Genomic DNA, 20,407 nt, shown 5'->3' on the forward strand with positions numbered 1-20,407 from the left:
CTGGGTCTGTTCAGCCTTGCGAATAGACAACTGAGAGGGAACCCCATCAATGTCTGTAAGTATCTGAATGGAGCCAGGCTCTTCTCAGTGGTGCCAAGCAATAGAAGAAGAGGCAAAGGGCAGAAATTGATGCACAGAAGTTCTACCTGAACATGAGGAAGAACTTTACTATGAGTGACCTCTTACTGGAACAGATTGACCAGAGAGGTTGTGGAGTTTCCCTCACTGGAGATATTCCAAGAACCATCTGGACGCAATCCTGTGCCGTGCTGGAGCAGGGAGGTTGGACTAGATGACCCACTGTGGTCCCTTCCACCCCGACCCATTCCGTGATTCTGTGAAGGCAGCACTCGGCGCCTCACGCCCTCACAGCGCAGCCGGCGCTAGAGAGCACGGCTGCCGTGACTCCTCCCGCGCCGCACCGAGGGACCTCACCCCGCATCCTCATGGGCTGCCCGGGGCCGCCGCTCGCTCTCCCCTCCCGCTGCTCCCGCTCCCGCCCCGGCCGCACCTCCCTCAGCACCGCCCCGCCGCCCCCAAGATGGCGGCTCCGCCCGCCCCACAATGCCCCGGCGCAGCCGCTGCGCTTCCGGGTGGGGGCCCAGGAGGGCGGCGGGCCCAGTGCGAGGCTGCTTCGGGCGGATGCGAACGAGCGGGCGGCCGGTGCCGGAGGGAGCCGCGCCCGGACCATGAGGCTCCGACTGTGGCTGGTGCGGCGCCTGGTGCTGTTGTGGGGGCCGGGGGCTGGAGGCGCTGGCGCCCGCCGCGCTCGCAGCGCTATGGTGAGGGCAGGGCGCGACCACGGCAACCGCGGGGGAGGGAGGGAGGGAGGGAGAGAGGGAGAGACCACTGCGACGGGGCGGGGGAGTGGGGGGACACCCCCGCCTCTGAGAGGGGTCAGTGATGGGGTAACGTATGCGGTGGTGAGAGGGGAACCCCTGGCTCTTACAGGGGTTGTGGTGATGGACAATGCGAGGGGTGGGGGCAGAGGGCACACCCACCTCTAGCAGGGCTCAGTGATGAGCAGTGTGTGGGGTGAGGAGAGACCTTCCCCTTTAGCCGAAGGCATCGCTGATGGGCAGCGTTTGGGGGCCACCGCTCTCTGCAGGGGGCCGGTGAGACCCCGTTATCTTCACACTCGAGTTCTTCTATAGAGTTTTCCTCACAGGACTCTGCGTTCTGTTACGGCGGGATAATCACAGAACGGGTCGAGTTGGAAGGGACCACAGTGGGTCTCCTCATCCAATCTCCTTGCTCAAGCAGGGTCATCATGGAGCACATGGGACACGATTGTGTCCAGATGGTTCTTGGAATATCTCCAGTGAGGGAAACTCCACAAGCTCTCTGGGCAAAATCATGTAAATGGCTTTCCTTCATAGCTCTGTTTGGAGAGTCACTGCCAGAGCCCGAAGCCATTGGAGCTGAATGTGACCTCTGGAAAAGCTTGACATGGGGGAGAACCTGCTGCCTTATTTAACTTCCGCAAACAGTTTTGTGTCTAAGCTTTTTCTTTGCAATGAAGAAGTTGCAAACTTTTGTTTGTTAAACAAAAGCTTATAATTCAAATGGCAGATGAGCTCTTGTGAGAGGCAGTGGTCATGTCTGACCCAGTCAGGTGTCCTGTCTCCAGCTGGGGAGGCCTGTGGTGACTGCTCCAAGTCTTCTTTCTTGGCTTAGATCTCTCAGTAGATTTCCCGACGGGCGTCCAGGCTGCACCTCTGTCCCCCTCTCCCACACCTGAGGTGGACTTGTGGTTCTGGGCAGACCTGAGCAGTTGGTGACTGCAGAAACCTGGGGAGGATGAGGTTCAGTGGTGGATGCTCCAGGAAGTGTAACAGAAACAAAACAAACACAGCGTGTCCTTTCAGCATCAGGCAAGTCAGGGAGGCCCCGGGACAGAGGTTGTATCTTGGGCTGTCAGATTTTTATGCCTTCTAAAGGACCTGTCTGTTATGAATTTGTGTAACCTTTATCTGGCAGCTTTTGTGTTCTTGGCCTACCTACCACCATACCTGCACTATTCAGTTTTATGAAATACTGCATAGAAGAAGACCTCTTTCCTTCTGTTTCTAGGCTTTGATAATTTCTTCTGTCAGAAATGTTCAATATGGAAGAATTATTAATTTTCTTCACACCGTCAGTGACTTACAGACCTATGTAATTTGTCTCTTTTGTACTATCCTTTTTTTTTTAAATCAGAAAATATTAGTCTATATAATAGTTCTTAGTATGGGGAAAAAATAATGAATTTATTCCTTACTTTTGTCTATATACTTCATATCTCCTGAGGTATATTTTTATTTATTTGAGATGGATGTCCAGAGCTGCAAGGAAGTATTTGTGATACAAAGGTAGCATGGATTTATAGTGAAGAATGCTTACGATTTTGTTTTCTTTCTGATGTTTTATAGTCACTCCAAACTCTCTTTTCTTTTTAGGTTTTTTTTTTGGAGTGGTAATAACTACACTGAAATAATTTGCTGTGTAGATTTATTTTCCTCATGTGTTATTTCAGACATTGAATTTCATCAAATGCTTTGTTCTGTTGTTCAGTAAACTAATTATGCAAAAGCATTTTGTGAGGGAGCTTGAAAAGTCCTGATGTGCTACATTAACTGTTGTATTTACCCACACACTCCTGTTCTCTCAGAATGCTAATATATATGAGGCACTACTTTCCTAGTAGCTTCTTTAGCCACAAGTCTAGTAGCTCACACTTTGTTGTTATTATTACCTGTTTTTCAGGTAAGGACATCGAGCATATTTGTTGATTAGGCCCCTGGATGGTACCTGGAGTGGAAATTGTTCCTTTCAGGCCACCTGCAGCAACACCAGTGGCACTGTACTTGCATACCACAATTAGTAGTTGACCAGTTATATTTTTGCAGTGCTTTATAACTCTTGGGTTAATACATTCATATCCTATTGATTTATTGGTCATTTTCTTGGCTTGTTTTAAAGCCTCTTTCCTTGAGTCTCAGAAACAGGTCTTTAAATATATCCTGTCAAGACAAGCTTTCAGGGAGCTTTTTAGTGTCTTCTGCAGTGAATGCTAAGGTCAATTGCTGCCTTACTTTTTGGTGCTGGCTTTTAGCATCCATTCTTGGGCCTGTATTTGCAGCTTACTTGTTTTACAAGCCCCTTTGGTTATTAAACTGTGTGGTTTTCATAAAATAAAGTTTCAAGTATTAGCTTTATGTCTTTTACAAGGTGCTTTTCAAAATACCTTGGCCTACTTTATTGTGATTTTATGTTTGTCTTCTGCTGGATTTCTGTTGTTGTCATCTTACACACAGGTTGGTTTTCTGAAATACCATCTTTTCCTTCTAATAATGTCCATGTTACTATTTTGAAAACTCTGTTTAACCACAGCTTGAGTTTTAGGAACTGAAATCAGATTTCTGGTGAGTAATATCCTTAAGGACATTTCAGGAACTAACATTTTGTGATTTCTATTAAGAACTTTCTTGCTTATTTCTCTGAGTTCAGTTTTTCAAGAAGAAAAAAGTATACAGTGAAAAAAAAGAATTTGACAAAGAATGGAATATGTAGATAAAAAGATGCGGGTCATTTTCCGTCTTTTTTCAGCTGAAGTAATCTTAGGGTGTGGTGCTTCAGCAGTCTAAACTGATCTAAAATGGGACTGCCACAATCCTGGCCTCAGCTTTCTGATCCCTTCCCCATTCCTGTGAGCACATTCATGGACCTGAGCTGCCTGGAAGCTAATCTCTTCTTTTACTTGCTGGGATTTTTGGGTTTTTTTGGGGTTTTTTGTTTGTTTTTTTGTTTTTTTGTTTTTTTTGTTTTCAGTAAGGGATGGAGTGTCTGCTTTCCGGTATTTTCTCTTTGTGGAGTCAGTTCCCTGGAGCAGCTCATGGTGTGACTGTCCAAGCACCTGCCCCTTGTTTTTGGGGTAGTGGTTGTGCTCCAGGTGAGGGATGAAGGCAGGATGGTGTCCACCTCAGTTTGCCTTTGGGCAAACTCTTTTTAATAACATTGACATCAGGTATTAATTTCTGGGAGAAGTGGGACTCTACTTGTCAATACGGTGATTGATATTGTAGTTTTGTTCCTGAAAAATTAACATCAAGTCTTTCAAAATTTTTCTCTTTGTTGTTGTTTATCTCTGAAGATAACCTTTTACAGCTGTGAAATATTCCTGCTGTTTGTCTTGGAGCTCAGACATATCTGAATGATAACAGAGCTTAATGTGCTTGAAAAGAATAATAGTGCAAAGACCCAGCTTGGGTGCTGTTCAATAGGTCACTGAATATATCTAAAGAGCTGCTTGAGTCTGTATTACAACACAGTGGAACTAGTGGTGTGCTGCCACTAAGCAGTGTGCATCCAGGATTGCTCAGAACAGGGTCTGCATGTAATGGGTCTGACTCTTTTGTTGCCTCTTTTAAATGAGAGCTCTTCATCACAAGCTTGGTAGGGAACTAAAACAAGATAGTTGTTCCTATCCTGGCAGATGATATTCTTTGAGTCACCCACTGACAGTCTTTTTCTAATGTCAAATTGGTCTAATCAAATCTGAGACAGGTAACCTGAGCTTCACCAGTTTTTTTCTCCACACTGCTGAAATACCACACAGAAGTTCAAAACAAGCTGCATCAGCTGAAGAAATGGCCCATTATAAATGGTTTGGTACAAACCTACGTAATGCACATCGGAAGACTAGAATTTACAAGTTGTTGAGTGAAAAAAACCAAATAGTAGTAGTGTTGATGAGTAAACTGGGGGAGCTGAGTGATACAAAGGGCAGCATAAATTGGTTTGCAGTCATTTTGAATTCTCCTTCACACTTGGTGTGACAAAAATGCAGGAGGTCCATAAGGCCGGGAATGTAAGTGACTGCCAAAGTGTTAAAGGGTTGGAAGTTTAGCTCAGTGTCAAGAATGTACAGTGTGATAATTGGTGACAAAATCTTTATGCAAGATTAAATTTCATCCTGCTGGATTGAAGCTTCTGTTGGAGATTAAGGAATAACCTAGGTGAGGGTCAAATGATTCATTTTCCCAGCATAGTTTGCCTTTTTTTTTGTTACTGTTTCTTATCCCATTTCGATATCCTTTGAAGTAAGATGACTGTTTTAGATGGAACTAGTTTTGCAGTTTGAGCCCACAAGCTGAAGGTTGAGAGTGTCTCACCATGTACTGTGTGGAGGAGAATTCAAGAACGCACGATCCTGCAGCATGTGATACGTGCCTGGGATGCTCTGGGATTATTTCAAAATCATTGCAGCAATTTGTTGATGCCATGTCTTGGTCTCCATATAAACAGCAAGTGCTCGGTGCAGACATGGCCTTGTTGAATTCAAGTTATCAATGTAATTTTTGTGTCGTGGGTTAGCAGTCTTTTCAGTGGAAGTACTTAATATCAAGGTTTTAAAGCACTTTTCTCAGATTTGTTTTCTTTTATTCATGTGAATCAATGTTTCCATTTCCAACAAAAAAAGTTATTGAAGTGTAATTTCTGAGAGAAGTACTCAAAGTCAACAAAAAGAAGAATGTCTACACTAGATTAAATTCTACTTAGTAAGAATTACCTTTAACTGTTGCAAGATTTTTGTAGTGGGAACATAATCCAGTGCTCAGCATGAGTTTGGTTTTCAGTATTGCCAATTTGTTCTGACCTTTAAGCAGACAAAAACTAAAATTCCTGTTTGCACTTAAGGTTTGGGGTGGTTTAATTTTCCTTCCCCTCCCACTGTAGAACCTGACAACTTCCCTGCTGCTGTACGTTTCTGATAGCAGCAGTGACTCATCTCAGTTTCACGCTTTTGCCACTCTGGAATTTTTGTGTGCATGTGCAGAAGCCCTGATGTTGCTGCAAGGGCCAAGCGAGGAAGTGCAGCCAGGCAGCTCCTCAGCCCAGAGTTCTTCTGGTTGCATTCAAGGATTGCATTAGGATTTAATTGTGCCTTTAGTAATTGGTAGAGATTTATCTTTGAGGCAGAAGTTTATATTTAACTTTGGTTATAAACAGATTGATTACCCCCCAGCTTTTTTATAGACTGCAGGAGTCTGAGTTTGCCTGTTTCCCAGAGTGATCATGGGAAGTACTTCGCTGTGAAACCAAGAACCAGGTTACTTTAACAAAGAGCAGTTTATCCTGCTGTCCTGTTCTGCAAATTTTATGTGCAACACACAAACTTGCTTGTTTTGGGATATCCTGTAAACCCTCTTAATAATTCTAATGGTCTTCTTGATGTCTTTTATTCTTGCAGGTTTATGTGACAGTACTGCCCATCTTTATGTCACTTATGCCCTTTATGTCAGAATATCCATCCCTGTTTTCCTGTGTTGCTCTTAATATGCATTATTTGTACCTTTTTTCCTCCTCTGTACTTGCGTTTTTAACTTGTGTGTGTGCATGGACTGGGAAGTGGGAAGGGAAGGGGGCTCTGTTATGCAGGGAGGCACCTACAGCTACCACCCACTTGATGTTGATCCATAATTACTGAGCTGTTGAACAACAACATGGTATCCCTTGGTTTCCTTTCTCACTTTTTCAGATTGTTACTGAAATTGTCAAGTTCTGCCCCTCAGTACCTGTGACGTGCCTTGAATTTTAGAGGGTCACGTTTGAGTCCAAAGTCATATCCACAAGGAGAAGAAACGCAGTGAGAAGTGAAGGGGTTGGACTCACAAGAGTAGTCTAGACAGTAATTAGTCTCTACATAGAATCAGCTCCACTCAAACCTTTTTTGTGACACAGCAGGATTTTGTGATGTGGTATCTAAGCACAGTAGTGAGGCTTGCAGTTCTTTTGAGAGCCAGACAAATTATTTGTTTTCAGAGAACTCTGCATCCTGTGACTTTCTGCAGGATATATGAAAGCATATGATTTGGGGGTGTGTTGAGTTGCATTTTTCTGAGCATCAAGTCACATGATGGTATTCTGGTGTAAGATGGAATGGCCCTTGTTTCACTTTGACCATGAGGATGTTAATTCAGTGGACTTCCTTATTTTTAATAATGTCAATATTTGAGCAGGTTGTTGCATTCTTTTATTTTTTTTCTTTGAGAAGTGATCTGCTGTCCTTAATAGGACAGATTGAGTTATTAAATCAAGTAGATCCAGTAGTATAAGTTTTGTTCTTCATTAGTCCCTATTTAAGATGTGTTCAGTGAAGGAGATAATTTGCAAGGTTGGAAGTGTGTGAGGTAACGTGTAGGAGCCATTGTAGGTATTCAACTGTATTCATAACCACCAGAAATAGCAGTTTAATTATCTGTACAGCTTCTGCTAAACAGAATTTGCACCCTTAAGGAAATACTCCCACTGCCCAGAAACAGATGTCTGTTTTACTGTAGGAAAAAAACTTTGGAGTTAAAGGTGCAGCTACATGAGTAAGTTTTTCCTGAGATGAGCTAAAGGGTGTTTAGAAGCTGTTAGCTTTTCCATGATATCCATCACTGGGCATGTCTGAATGTGTGATAAGCAGAGCGTGGTTGGCCCTGTGTGACTGCAGGAGAAGTGCACCTTGGAGGAGCTGGTGGACAGTAACTCGGCAGGGCGAGGGCTGGGTAACCGTACCCTGAGGCCTCGTCTGCACTGCTGACTAACTGAATCTGAGCACTGTGTTTTCTCACATGGCTTAGCAAGTTTGGTGTAGTTGGGATTGAGTAAAATACATGCCTTCTAAAACATTCGGCAGTGCTGACATGGCCGGCCATTCCTACTAACAGGTTTGTCTAGAGATGTGCTTAAACAGAGTGTTAAGCCTTATCCTGTTAAGGTCTGTAAGAATGCTGACATGTTTGGTTCTTGCTTTGAACCTGTTTCTCACACAAGTTCTTCTGTTTACATGTACTTGGTGAACAAAACAGCAGCCGCTCTTTGGTGGAAACAAGTAAACATGATTTATCTAAACTGTTAAAAGCATAGGCTGTTTTGTGTGGGATAAGTGTTTCAATTCACTTTGTTTTCTGTCTTTGGCAATGGCTCTGTACCAGATGTACTGGAGAAAGATGTAACAGCATGTGCAATGAGCTGTTATGGAACAGCTTTCCCACAGATGGACCTTCTCAACACTTCCTCTTCATCAACAGTCGCCTAAAAGCAGTGTAAACTGTTAAAGAGGTACCCACAAAAATTTAGGCATGACTCCATCACCTCCTGCCTCATGAAGACCGTTTGTGTGCCCAGTTGAAACACGAATATATTTACCCTCTCTGTTAGCAGTGCCTGGAATGGTGCTGCAGTCAAACCATCCCACTGTATGGCAGCCAGTGAGCAGCTGTTACCACAAACACAAGGGCAGCTGTTTTATGTGGGGTGATGGAGACCTGCTTTAGCTCATGGGGTTCAGGTTGGAAAGACTTCAGTCCATGTTTCCTGGTCTAAATTCTGACAGGCTCTGAATTATGTTTCAAGTGACTCTATTTGGTTACTTTAATTAGAGTATTTTAATGTACTAAGAAGAGCCTATAAAAGTAAATAGTAACAATAAGGAATACGGAGTCCTTCAGTCACTCCCCAGCTGAATCAGAAAAATTCTTATTAGTTAACTGCTCATAAGCTTTTGATAGGTGTTTGACACCCACTGGAAATCAGCTTGAGATCAGTACTCAGATGTAGTAGATGACTGCCACTCCAAATAGAGGCTGGAGCTCTTTTTTGGGCATATGACAATGATTTCACAGTGCAAAATCCTCCTGAGTGTGTTTGCTGTGCTTGTTCTAGGACTGCTCTCTGTAGGCTTGTCATCCCATTCCAACGCCTTTGGTAGATTTATTTCTGCTTTTATTCCCTTTGGGATGGTTGGAGAAATAACTGCAATCATTCCTGCAAACCCCTCTGATATCTTGTGGTTATTTTTAAATCCTGAAAGTATTTTTTTATAATATTGTTTGATCTTTTGGTTTTGTTAGAGACATTTTCTATCATGAGATAATTGTGAAGAGAGTTTTTAAAAATATTAATTATCTTCTGGGTTAAAACTTTGTGCTTCTGGATAAACTTAACCTTTCTATAAATAATGCAGTGCAAAAGAATTCTTATGAAATGGCTGACTTGCCACATTTACTTGTTGATTTCCGGGCAATAGATGGGGCATGAGATCATGGGAATTTACTGTTGGCTTATGAAAGCTGAGCTGGTTGGAGAAGGGTGACATTGGTATTTGAATTGGTAGCTGAGCACTGGAAGAGAAACCTCTTCTTTTGAAATACATGCAGTGACCTTGAACTCCGTGATCTCAGCTCTTGCCCAGCACATTCTTGAGCTCTTTGCTGCTGGAGTAGCCTGCTGCAATGCCCAGAGGTTCTTTAAAGGATACTTGCCTGTGTTAAGTCTGAAAGTCTAGTGCCAGGAGGATTTTAGCCCTGAAACAAGGTGAAAAAACAGAGGGAATGGTTGGTGAGTTCAAAGTTAGGGGCAGAGGAAGAATCACTGCTGTGGATTTCTTCTCAAGAACTTTGGGATATCATCTTTGTCACTGATGTTCCTTCCCTGTCTCTCTTGCAGACCCGAGATGTGTATGTTCTTGGGAGGTTCCCATGCAGGAAAGAAGGTGCAATGAGGTGAAGGCTGGTGACTATAAATAACTGGAATATCAGGATGGAATTAAGGTGTTCTCCAAAAAAGACAGGAATGTGGAAATCTAGGAGGGGTTGAAAGGGAAGGAACCAAAAGAAAGTGGTTTGGGAAAATCTGAGTCAGCTCAGTGCTGTTGAAGCCCATGAAAAATGGCTCTTGGACCATAGTGAAGATAATGAGGAAGGAATGCTGAAAAGATTTTCAGACTTGAGTAAAAAGTAGTCAAGTATATGCTTGCTGTGGCTCCTATCCACAGACTGCTGTACAGTTGGACTCTGTACAGTTCTATGTTTTGTTTAAAATAATGACACTTCATCTTTTATTTTCAATAAGCCATGACCATGAATTAATTTTTCACAATATCAACATTGTACAGAAAAATTTTGGTTTGAATGTGTTACCAATATATTTTTTCATGTCTGTCTAATACCATAATTAGTTAACAGATTTATGTCTAGGAGCAGCATGTCTTAAGCCTTTACTTATGTCATAAGTAAAATTAAAAGCAAACAAATTTAGGAAGGGTAAGAGGAAATATGAACAAGTGCATTCTTGTTTCAGAGTTACAGGAACTAGGAGTGTCCTGTGTTTCATTTGTTACTTCAACAGTCATCTTACTCATCTTCATGAACTTTTTAGGTCTTGTTCTTACTACCTTTCCTGTGTCTCTGTGAGGCATTTCCAGACGGGTGTTTGTGTATATTGAGATGGAGCAGGACTTCTGAAGTTCTTGCCTACCAAATAAAAAACTAATTTTTTTGGCAGACTTTTCAGTTCTCTTGCCATGAAACTGAGACGTTTTGTCTGGCCATAGTGGCAACTGCATCTTGCTCTTTGGCATAACTTTCCCTTGGTTCTGGTCTGTACTTTGCAGGCAGAGGTGGAAAAGGACAGAAGTAGTGTTTTGTAGCTGGGGTTGTGCCTCTTGGGCAGACCTGGTCCTTGGCAAATCCCCAAACAGTACAGCAGTGGTACCACACCTTAGCTTCATGCCCCATGTACCACATGCTTGGTTGATATCAGAAAGCAGTGTTATCCTGTGTATCAACATTTAATTGAGGGGTCTGCTCTAGCTGTGGTGAAAGAATCTCAAGTTTAATTAAAATAATTTAGAACTAGAAGGTTTAATTATGTTTTGGGTTTTTTTCTGAGTTGATTTCCCTGGCTGTCCCTACCCTCCTCCTAGCTGGTTCTGGATTAGGGTTCTGGATGTCAGACCGTAAACAATGAATTATAATGGGCTTTTTAACGCAAAGGAGTACTTTGGGAGGTTTTAGGTATTTGCTCACTGTGTGGCTCTAGTGAACCAGATCTGCAGCACTAAGGATGAAGGCACTGCCCAGCAGCTGGGCACAGAAGGGGAAAAACCCCGGTGAGGCAAACTTGCCTTTGTGTATCACCCAAAACGTATGGTAATCGATTGCAGGTGCTCCCAACCTGTGGGTTGTAAACAGAAATCAGGAAATCACAACTGCACTGCCCTTCCTGTGTTGCTCAACGGCCGGGGAGGAGCAGCTGAGTAGGGAGAAGCCTGGGAACCGCTGCTTGGTGGCTTCTGCTGCCCAAGAGAGCAGCCGTGTCACCCACCCATCGCTCTGCTAGTGGGTCTGGTGCAGGGCCAGGAGGGCTGTGAGGATCAGCTTTGCTTCTGCGGCTCCCTCACTTCTGTGCACACAAGCACATGTGTGCATGTACACTGGTGGATAATTCTCCCCACCCACCCCCTCTCAAAAAACTTGCCTTGCACCGATCAGTGCATCCATTCTTAAAGCTTTCTTGGGCTTTAGAAGCGTGGATTTGGGGATAAATGATGGCACTGAGTGCCAGGTTTAAAAAAACCACATTACTTCAAGAGCTATACTTTATGTAGATTTCACGGTGGCAATCTTGGTTTGTTGCACAAGAGCCAGTAAACCAGCTTATTAGTGGTGCTGCTTACTTAAAAGTCCAATAAATCATGTGAGGTTATTTGGCTGGGTGGTGTAAGCTGGTGATAAGGGGCTCTGAAGGAAGGCCATCTTCCTTAAAAAAAGGAAGCTACTTTGGTATCTCTCAGGTCTGGTTTAGAAGCATAGCTGGAAATGGAGGGAAAGACAGAATTTTTTAATAAAGAATATCTGGATGAGCACTTGTGTCTCTTGTAAAACACTTCTGACTCCTCATTTGGTGCCATGAAAAGAGCGAACACCTCTGGCTGAGAAGGAAGACAGTGATGTGGGAATAAGGGCCTCTGATTAAGGCTGTAAATAGCAGCTGATAGAAGTAAAGGTCATTGTCAGGTGTCCCACTGGGTGGTGTGTGCTCCAGAGAAGGAAGAGTGTGGATGGGTGCTCTGGTGAAGGAATGCCTTAGGAAACAGCAGCAGGCTTTATCAGCAAGAGTCAAACGCTGTTGGCAGCCGTCATGGTGCACTTGTTAATGGTGGAAACACCTGCAAAGTATTGATCTGAATTTGTAATGTGTGTGCTGCTCCCCATAGGAGTTCAGGCATTTGGTCTCCTTCTTCTGAACAAGTTTTCATATTCTGAGTTTGAAAATCAAAGGAGTTTTGTATGGTGGTAAGGTATTGGGAAACCAGGGTACCTGAGGGTGCATCATATAAGTTGCTTTGTTAGTTAGTTCTGATTGATGATGCTATGCAGATGTCTGTTTTCTGTCTACTGTTGGACAGAAAGGTAAAAAATGCAGTCCCAATCTGGAGTTAGTTTGGTATAAGTCTCCTAGGCTAAACTTCCTTAGATTCATATGAGGACCAGCAGGTGTCCACCATTTAGTTTCTGGGGGGCAGCAAGGGAGGGCATTAGCTGTGCATTGTTGTGGCAGTAAAAGTGATGGATTAGTTGCTCAGAAATTGCTATAACAAGTGAACTAAACTCTTTGTCTCTCTCAGATTGTGTCGTCTCACTCTGATTTCTAGTTGCCTACATAAAATGCACCTTTACAGAAATGTACAATAGTTATCCTAAAATTAGAGCAAACTGTGGTCTTGCTGTTGAAATGAGTGGCTCTGGTTTGCTCTTTTTTTGTGTGTGCATTTGGAAGAGAACCTTTTTAAACTGAAATTTTCCTTGTTGGTCTTCCAGACACAGTTGAGTCCATGCTTTCAGACTACGACATCCTTTCTCAGTCCAGCATCCAGCAACACTCACTGAAGAAGAGGGACCTCCAACCTGAGACACACGTAGAGAGGCTCTTAAGTTTTTCAGCCCTGCAAAGGTAATTAAATGAAATAGCATAATATTTTCCTTCAGTTTGTGATTAATAATGTGCAGTTTCAAACCCAGAAATAGTTATCTTGTTTTCTGTCATGACTGGCCAGTTCTTTTAAGTTAGTCATCTCCATGGTTATATAACTTCAGAGATACACAGAGGAAAGGAGAAAATAAATTACATTGCATGGCTCTGATTGCTGAAGTGGCAGTGATTTAGGATTTCTTTTGCTTTGTTCTAGGCTTTAGTTTCATGTAGATTACTTCCACTGATTGGGTTGGATCCCAGTTATACCTCATCTGGCAACATTGTCATACTTCTTGACTGTCCTCTGGTTCTTGAAAATCTCAGCCTTCCATTTGGGCAGCACATGTGATGTATTGCCCAGGAGATGTATTTTTTTTCACGGACGTTTAATTGTCTTCCTTCTGAATGTAAACTTTCTATTAAATAAAGCAGTTCTAATCTTTTTTGTGATGTTGTTGTTATAAGATGGGAAAGAGAAGCACAGATGAAAGGGGAAGGAGAGATAGAAGGGAGCAGGCATGATGATTCTGGGAGTCAGAAAAGTGCCTTATAGGCATTTGAGTGCTGAAATTGTTAATCTAAAATGGGCGTGAGGATGAGAATAATGCTTTATATTAACAATTATACATCTATTTTGTTCATCTGACATCTTTGTTTACTGTGTTCTCATATACCTTTCCCCTGTGTCATTTACAACTGTCATGCCAGTTGTGCATAATTTTTGATTTTCTAAATGGTGGAGGGGGAGGAAATTTTTAAGTACCAAGTATGAAAGGTTAATGGGATCAAATGTCTGACTGTCCCTGTTTTGCACTGCCTCATGCACCCTGACTTTGTGGTGAGGTTGCAATACTGCCAATTATGATGACAGAATGATTGCAGAGGAGCATGCCAAAAATCTTTGACCGAAAGACCACATAAGAAGCCTTATGGGCTCTTGGTTTATAGAGAAGGTTCTCCACTTACTTCTTGGGATAACCTTTACTTTTTGTGACAATATATCATAAAAAATGTAGAGAGTTCAGATTTCTGTGTATGGTATTCTGACTGTATTATTTCAGAAAATAAAAACCTTAAGCAGCACTACAGGCTGGACACAGTGGCTGGACAAGGACCAGGGTGATTGACAGGGGACTGAACATGAACCAACAGTGTGCCCAGGTGGCCAAGAAGGCCAATGGCATCCCGGCCTGTATCAGGAATAGTGTGGCCAGCAGGACTAGGGAAGTGATTCTTCCCCTGGCACTGGTTAGGCTGCACCTTGAGTGCTGTGTCCAGTTCTGGGCCCCCTCAGTTTAGGAAGGATATTGAGGTGCTGGAGTGTGTCCAGAGAAGGGCTACGAGGCTGGTGAAGAGTCTGGAGCAGAATTCTGATTAGGAGCTGCTAATGGAGTTGGGGTTGTTTAGCCTGGAGAGGGGAAGGGTCTGGGGAGACCTTATCACGCTCTACAACTACCTGGAAGGAAATTGTAGCCAGGTGGGGATTGGCCTCTTCTCCCAGGCAACAAGCGACAGGACACAGTCTTAAGGTGTGCCAGGGGAGGTTTAGGTTGGACATTAGGAAGAAGTTCTTCACAGAAAGAGTGATTGGGCATTGGAATGCACTGGCCAGGGAGGTGGTACAGTCACTGTCCCTGGAGGTGTTTAAGAAAAGACTGCATGTGGCACTTAGTGCCATGGTCTAGTTGGCAAGGTGATGTTTGGTCATAGGTTGGACTTGATCTCAGAGGTCTTTTCCAACCTAGGTGACTCTGTGATTCTGTAATAGAGATGGGATAGATAAAAGAAATTCCTTGATCTGATTTTTCTTTAAATACTCACCAGTAACTGGTTTTGCTTGACTGCAAATGGAGAAGGCACATCATGAGCAAACAGTGACTGTTCTGGATTTTGGGGGTTATTTTTTCTATTTTTTAATTAAACATCTGTGACGGTTTAAAGTATTTACAGTTATGAATTAGAAGGTATATGTTTTTGTAGCCAGCTTATCAGAATTAATGCTTTGTAACGTCTTTTGGACCCTCAGTAAAATGGTGACTGAATGTATCTGTTATATGCATACTTTGCTTAAAAGTAAATATAAGTAAATTCTCTTACAGGCACTTTAAATTATACTTAACTGCAACTGCTGAACACTTTTCAGAAAAATTTCAAGCATTAATTGTGGATGGTGAAGGCAAGGAAAAGGAGTATCGTGTTCAATGGCAAGACTTTTTCACCGGACATGTCGTTGGTTAGTATGAAGTAGACTATGGGTCAATGCTGAGAAACCACAGCTTTGCAGGAGTCTCTTGGCCAGAGTAAATGGTGTATTTTCCTTATGTTTGTCAGATACAATTAGGATGAACAAATAAGCTTAATTCTTATGCCCTTTGGGTTTTCTGGTTTTGTTTTTGTGGTGTGTTTGGGGATTTATTTTTTTTAGGTTTGGTGGGTGGTAGGGTTTTTTTGAGCTATTGCACCCATGTACTAAGATAGGACTCTTGTGTTTAGTTTGGCAGAACACAAAGCTATAATTTACTCAAGCTGTGGCTTGCAAATTATAATTTATTTTTTTAAATGATGATGGTGGCTCTAATTCCAGCTGGAATGTAGGACTTGTTCTGTGTCCCAGAACACAAAGAGAAGTAGAGGTGATGCAGTGATGCCCGGATTGCTCAGTTAAAAGACTTACAGATAGTTCTTTGTAGATTACTTTTCTGTAAATAAAGGGTATCTCACTCCACTTTTGTCCAGCACTAATGCTTCTGCTAAGTTGTTTTTATTTCTGTTATCTGTGTGATGTAGTGAGTCTTTTCCACTGGAGTCCAGGCTGACGCCGTGAAACTGCTATGTGATAATAGTTAGAGGCACGCTGCTTTTGTTGGCAGAAATATTCTGTGTCCCATTACTAATCCCCAGAGCCATCCCAACACTTTCTGTAAAATTAAGAGTTACATCTGAGTCTTGTTGACTATGACCATTGAGAAGTTAAAACTGGGGGGAAGTGTTGGTTCATTTCTTTTTTTCTTTGTACTGAACAGTTCTTCAGAGACCGAGGAAGGTAATTTGGCATGAAGTTTAGAAACAATTAAAAAAACCCCTAACAAACAGTGTAGGAGTGCATGCAAGCAGAGCTGAATTAACTTATATCTTCTTTGCCTATGTTAAAGGAGAGCATAATTCCAAGGTTGTGGCACATATTGGGGATGAAGATTTTACAGTGCGAATCAATACTGATGGAGAAGAATACAATATTGAGGTACTCTTTGCTGTGGGAAACTGTATTCAAACAATCATTTTCTTTCCTTGTGGGTATTTCTCTTTCTAGTTAGTCACGTTTGACACCTCTGTAGCTCAGAGTAGACTTGGTGGTGGTGTTTGTTTTGGGGTGAGAAGGGAGAGGAAGGGAAATGTGAAACCGGTGTGACTGTTGCAAATGTTGACTTTTGTTAGCAAGTGTTGCAAATGTTGACTTTTATTAGTGACATTCTCTGATGGTTGCATGCTTTAGATACATCGGGCAGAAGGTATGTTTTAAACAGGAAAAGGTTTCAGAAACAGAAATGGATAACGATAGTAATTAGTGGTAATCATGTCTTCTAGAATAACAAACTGTGTCCGAGCAGAGTCAAGGTCTGTGGAGCTTTCTAAAATTTTGACTGTGTTATGTTGTGGAATTTTTCCCATTCTTAAACCTTCATTTGAAAATCTTTTTTTTTATCTTAGAGCTTCATTTGTAAATCTGATGGTTTTTCCAACTCTCTTGTTTTTCACCATGTTCATTGATTGTCTTATTTTAAACAGTGGGTTAAAAAAATATATTCAACAAGTATATAATTAGAGACTATCCTAATGACTTGTTCAGTGCAGTATATTCCCAGACACAAGCAGTATTAGAATGTTTGAATGACAGTAATTATGGCTGAGTGTTATATGGATATTGTAATTGTCTCCAAACCCAAGGATGCAGAATTATGGGTAGACTTGAGAAATCTAGTCATGTGAAAGTATAAAAATGTGATTAAAATATCCAAATCACTGTATTTGTGTTTTACATCACCAACATACAGTAGCTGTTTGATTATGATTTAAAGCGTTTTTGCGTCTGTGGTCCAGAGCAGTGGAAGTGCAGCTGACCCCCTTGCTCCTCGCTGTCTGTGTCCGTGCAGCTGAGGGCAGGCAATGGTCTGCAGGCTCCAGCTCGCTGTTGGTGTCCCCAGGTCAGCTTTTGCCCCTGACCAGCCCTGGATGAGAGGATTGTTTGCAGTCAGAGGGGATGCCTGCTAGAGTCTGTTCCCAAAAGGCAGCATGAACAAAGCTGCTTCACAGTTGCCTGCCTTTGTTTTCATGGTGCTCCTGTATCATTTGGAAAGGTTATGGACCTCTGTATAAACCACCTGTGCCCTCAGACCTTACCTTAGCATGTGAAACACTCAGTTTTGAGCTGCAGACATGTGGCTGCTGGGCTGGCACAGCCTTCATGTTCTGGGACCTTTTTGCTGTGAACTGAAAGCACAGTGTGCTAAACTGAAAGCACGGTGTGCTGAATAATAGCTGTCTGAAGTTGCAAGAGCACTGCCTGAGGGCCAGAGGAGACCCAAACCCAGGTGCTCTGTGTTGTGGATGTGGTCAGTGCTGCTTGGCTTTGGCCAAAGAACAGACCCTGTCTGTGCTGTATTTAGTGGTGTTGCTGTAGCTGTTACATTCAGAAAAAATAGGATATGTTAGTAAAGTAAAAACTGCTCTGTTAAGATGATCTCAGAGTTTTGGATGCCCATGTAGCATAAGAGAGTTGAATTCTGTTGGCTTTCTTGGGGATGTCATTTTATCAGTAGACCTGTTGCTGTGGGCAAGGTTATCAGAGTCTAGTGCATTTGTGTGTGGGCACAGAAAGCTGTGGAGGTTTGGTGGTACATACCTATAATTTTTTACCTATCTTAGACTTAGTCTTTGCATTGACAGCGTTCTTAACTTCTTCTTGTGCTGTTAGCCACTGTGGAGATTCGTAGATGATGTGGAAGATGAAAGACTGCTGGTCTACAGATCTGAAGACATTAAAGACTTCTCAAGATTGCAGTCCCCCAAAGTGTGTGGTTATTTAAAGCTGAATGAAGAAGAACTGTTGCCAAAAGGACTGGAAGACAGGAAGCAAAACAAAGGTGAGTGTCCATAGTTGGGAGAGCAGCATCTTTGAAACACTTGAATTCTGGCTGTGTTAGCAAGTAAGGTCAGAACCTGGGCAATAATCTGTGTTGCTGTTTCTAGTTTAACTGTTAGCTCTTTAAATTCACTGGGGGCATGAAGGTGGGGAGCAGCGTTAACTCATGCCCATTCCCCATCCACAAAAGCCCCAACAACTGATGAAAGGAAGATACTGTTGCTCAGGCCACATTTATTCCTGGCTTGTTGAATGGATGTTTGGCCCCACCAAAATGTAGGCTAAGGAGAGGAAGCCTTTTCATCAGGCTTGAGCAGTTTATGACAGCTGGCAGCAATGTAGGTACATGTTCTGAGATGAACATTAAGACAACTTTGTACTTCTGTGCACTGTGCAGCAGGACCTGTTTGGCCTTGATGGTCACTCAAGAAATCCATCTTGAGCTATGATGGGGTTTTGAGAGATTTCAATCCCTTTTTCCTCTGTGCTTTGCTGTGTCAGCAGAGGTTGGGATAATGACTAGGAACAGGAGGTCTGAGGCTGAGGTGATGACCATGAAAGCTCTATAGGTAAATCTGATGAATAACTTGATTTCACTGCTACACATTCCTTTCCTTACAGTAAGTTTGGGCACTGTTACGAAGACAAAATTTAAGAATAGCTATTAAAAAAAAGCCCAAAACTAAACATCCCCATTCTCTCCACAGAAACACACCCACATTCACAGTCATGACTTAAATAAGGATAATAGACTCAGCAGTGGTAGCTGTATTGAGTGTTTATTGTATTTAAAATATTCACTGTAGCAAGCATCCATCGGAAGAAAAGAGCCACTCCAGAGAACTCCAAAAACACGTGCAAGATGTTGGTAGTGGCAGATCATCGTTTTTTCAAGTATATGGGCCGTGGGGAAGAGAGTACCACTATAAACTATTTGGTAAGTAAATGGACTTTGTTAAAATTTGCTGGAACTAACATAGGAAAACATAGTGATCCAGCAGTTAAAACAACATACAGTTTATACTACTTTTGTGTAAGTGACTTGTGACTTGTGTGTAATTTTTAAATGGGAAAGTGCTAAAATCATGCTTTAAAAATAGTTTATAATGATGATACTGTAGTTAAGTCTTCTTCAAGTTTGCTTATAAGCAAATTCCTTCCTTTCATATATTTCTTGTGGCTGTGCCATTTTCTACCTAAGAACTGCTCTTTTCCCAGTCAGAACTTAAGAGTTTCCTGGCTTTTGAAATCCACTGCAAAGGATCCAAGCATCTCTGAAGTTCTAGCATGTTTAATGCTCATAGGAGAGGCAAACGCAACTTACGTAGATTTCTTCTTTTTTTCCAGATTCTTTCGGGATTCTCTGTCCAGTACAATAAAATTAGAAGCAGGCACAGTAAACAGTTTGTTTGGTTGTACATGGGTGTTGTGGGTTAACTCCAACAAGCAGTTCAGCCTCACACAGCTGCTTACTTGCTCCTCACAGATGGTGGAGGAGAGAATAAAAAGGGTAAAGCTGAGACAGCTTGTAGGTTGAGATAGAAACAGCAGAGCAAAAGCTGTTCACAGAAGCAAAGCAAAATAAGGAATGAATTCACTGCTTCCCATCAGCAGGCAGGTGTTCAGCCATCCTCAGGAAAGCAGGGCTCCATCACGTGTACCAGTTACCAAGTAACCCAGCCAAAACCAGTGTGATTGTCTACCTGACAAGTTTTTGTGGAATAGAACAAGGCCTGTCTGCAGCCTTTCAGCAGAAGTGGAGAGTATGGGGGGGTTGGGAACTGGAGACAAAATCAAATGAAAACACTTTTGGAGGTCTGTTGTTTGCCAGAAGTCTCTTTCTGAGTTCAACTCTTTGAAATGCTAATCACTGTTTCACCTTTGCTGGCTTTTTGACCTTTCTGTCCCCAAAATTGTTTTTACATTCTCCAGGTAAGGGGACCTCAATTGGTGTGTTTGCAGAGATGCTTTTATCTCACCATCTGACATGTGCTGAGGCTGGCCCACTGTTTTGTTTCCTGGGTAGATGTGTACTGTTAACAACACAGTAGTTGGAAAACTAAAGTATGAACTATTATTGAGTGGCTCTGAATGTCACTTCTCATTCTCAGCAAGTTTGTGCGTTTCTGTTTAGTAGAAGGTGGTTTTTCAGAATATGTGAACAGCTTGAATAGGGAGGTATTGATTGTGAGCACTCACATCTGGAACCTTGTGCTTGAACCATAATGAGGAAAATAATAGTTTTTTAGCTTCGGGAATCAGTTAAACTAGTTAAGCACTTAACTGCTAAGACAAAGCAGTAAAAACAACTCCCTCCTCTGCCCTTCCTTTTAAAGAAATCTGGAAAAGTAGTGTTTGAACAAAGTGTTTCCCAAGATGTCTTGTTCTTAATGCTGTTGTTCTTCCACTACACAAATTAAAGTGATAAATGGAAAAGTTTGTACTGCTTTTTTAAAATGGAAAATTTTCGAGAGTATTTGA

At 42.3% G+C, this 20,407-nt stretch overlaps 1 protein-coding gene across 1 annotated transcript in view; it reads left to right on the forward strand.

Moving 5' to 3' along the window:
• The first annotated feature begins 541 nt into the window (after positions 1 to 541).
• Positions 542 to 20,407, forward strand: part of ADAM17 (ADAM metallopeptidase domain 17) — a 35,283-nt gene continuing 15,417 nt past the window's right edge. Inside the window, exons 1-6 of the mRNA XM_018088842.2 lie at positions 542 to 782; positions 12,633 to 12,765; positions 14,886 to 15,019; positions 15,939 to 16,027; positions 17,759 to 17,927; positions 18,733 to 18,863. Of these exons, the coding sequence (XP_017944331.2) occupies positions 542 to 782; positions 12,633 to 12,765; positions 14,886 to 15,019; positions 15,939 to 16,027; positions 17,759 to 17,927; positions 18,733 to 18,863 (897 nt within the window). The remainder of the gene's footprint in view (positions 783 to 12,632; positions 12,766 to 14,885; positions 15,020 to 15,938; positions 16,028 to 17,758; positions 17,928 to 18,732; positions 18,864 to 20,407) is intronic.

The sequence above is a fragment of the Manacus vitellinus genome, unplaced genomic scaffold, assembly GCF_001715985.3.
Source record: "Manacus vitellinus isolate BGI_N305 unplaced genomic scaffold, ASM171598v3 scaffold_11_pilon, whole genome shotgun sequence".
NCBI lineage: Eukaryota > Metazoa > Chordata > Aves > Passeriformes > Pipridae > Manacus > Manacus vitellinus.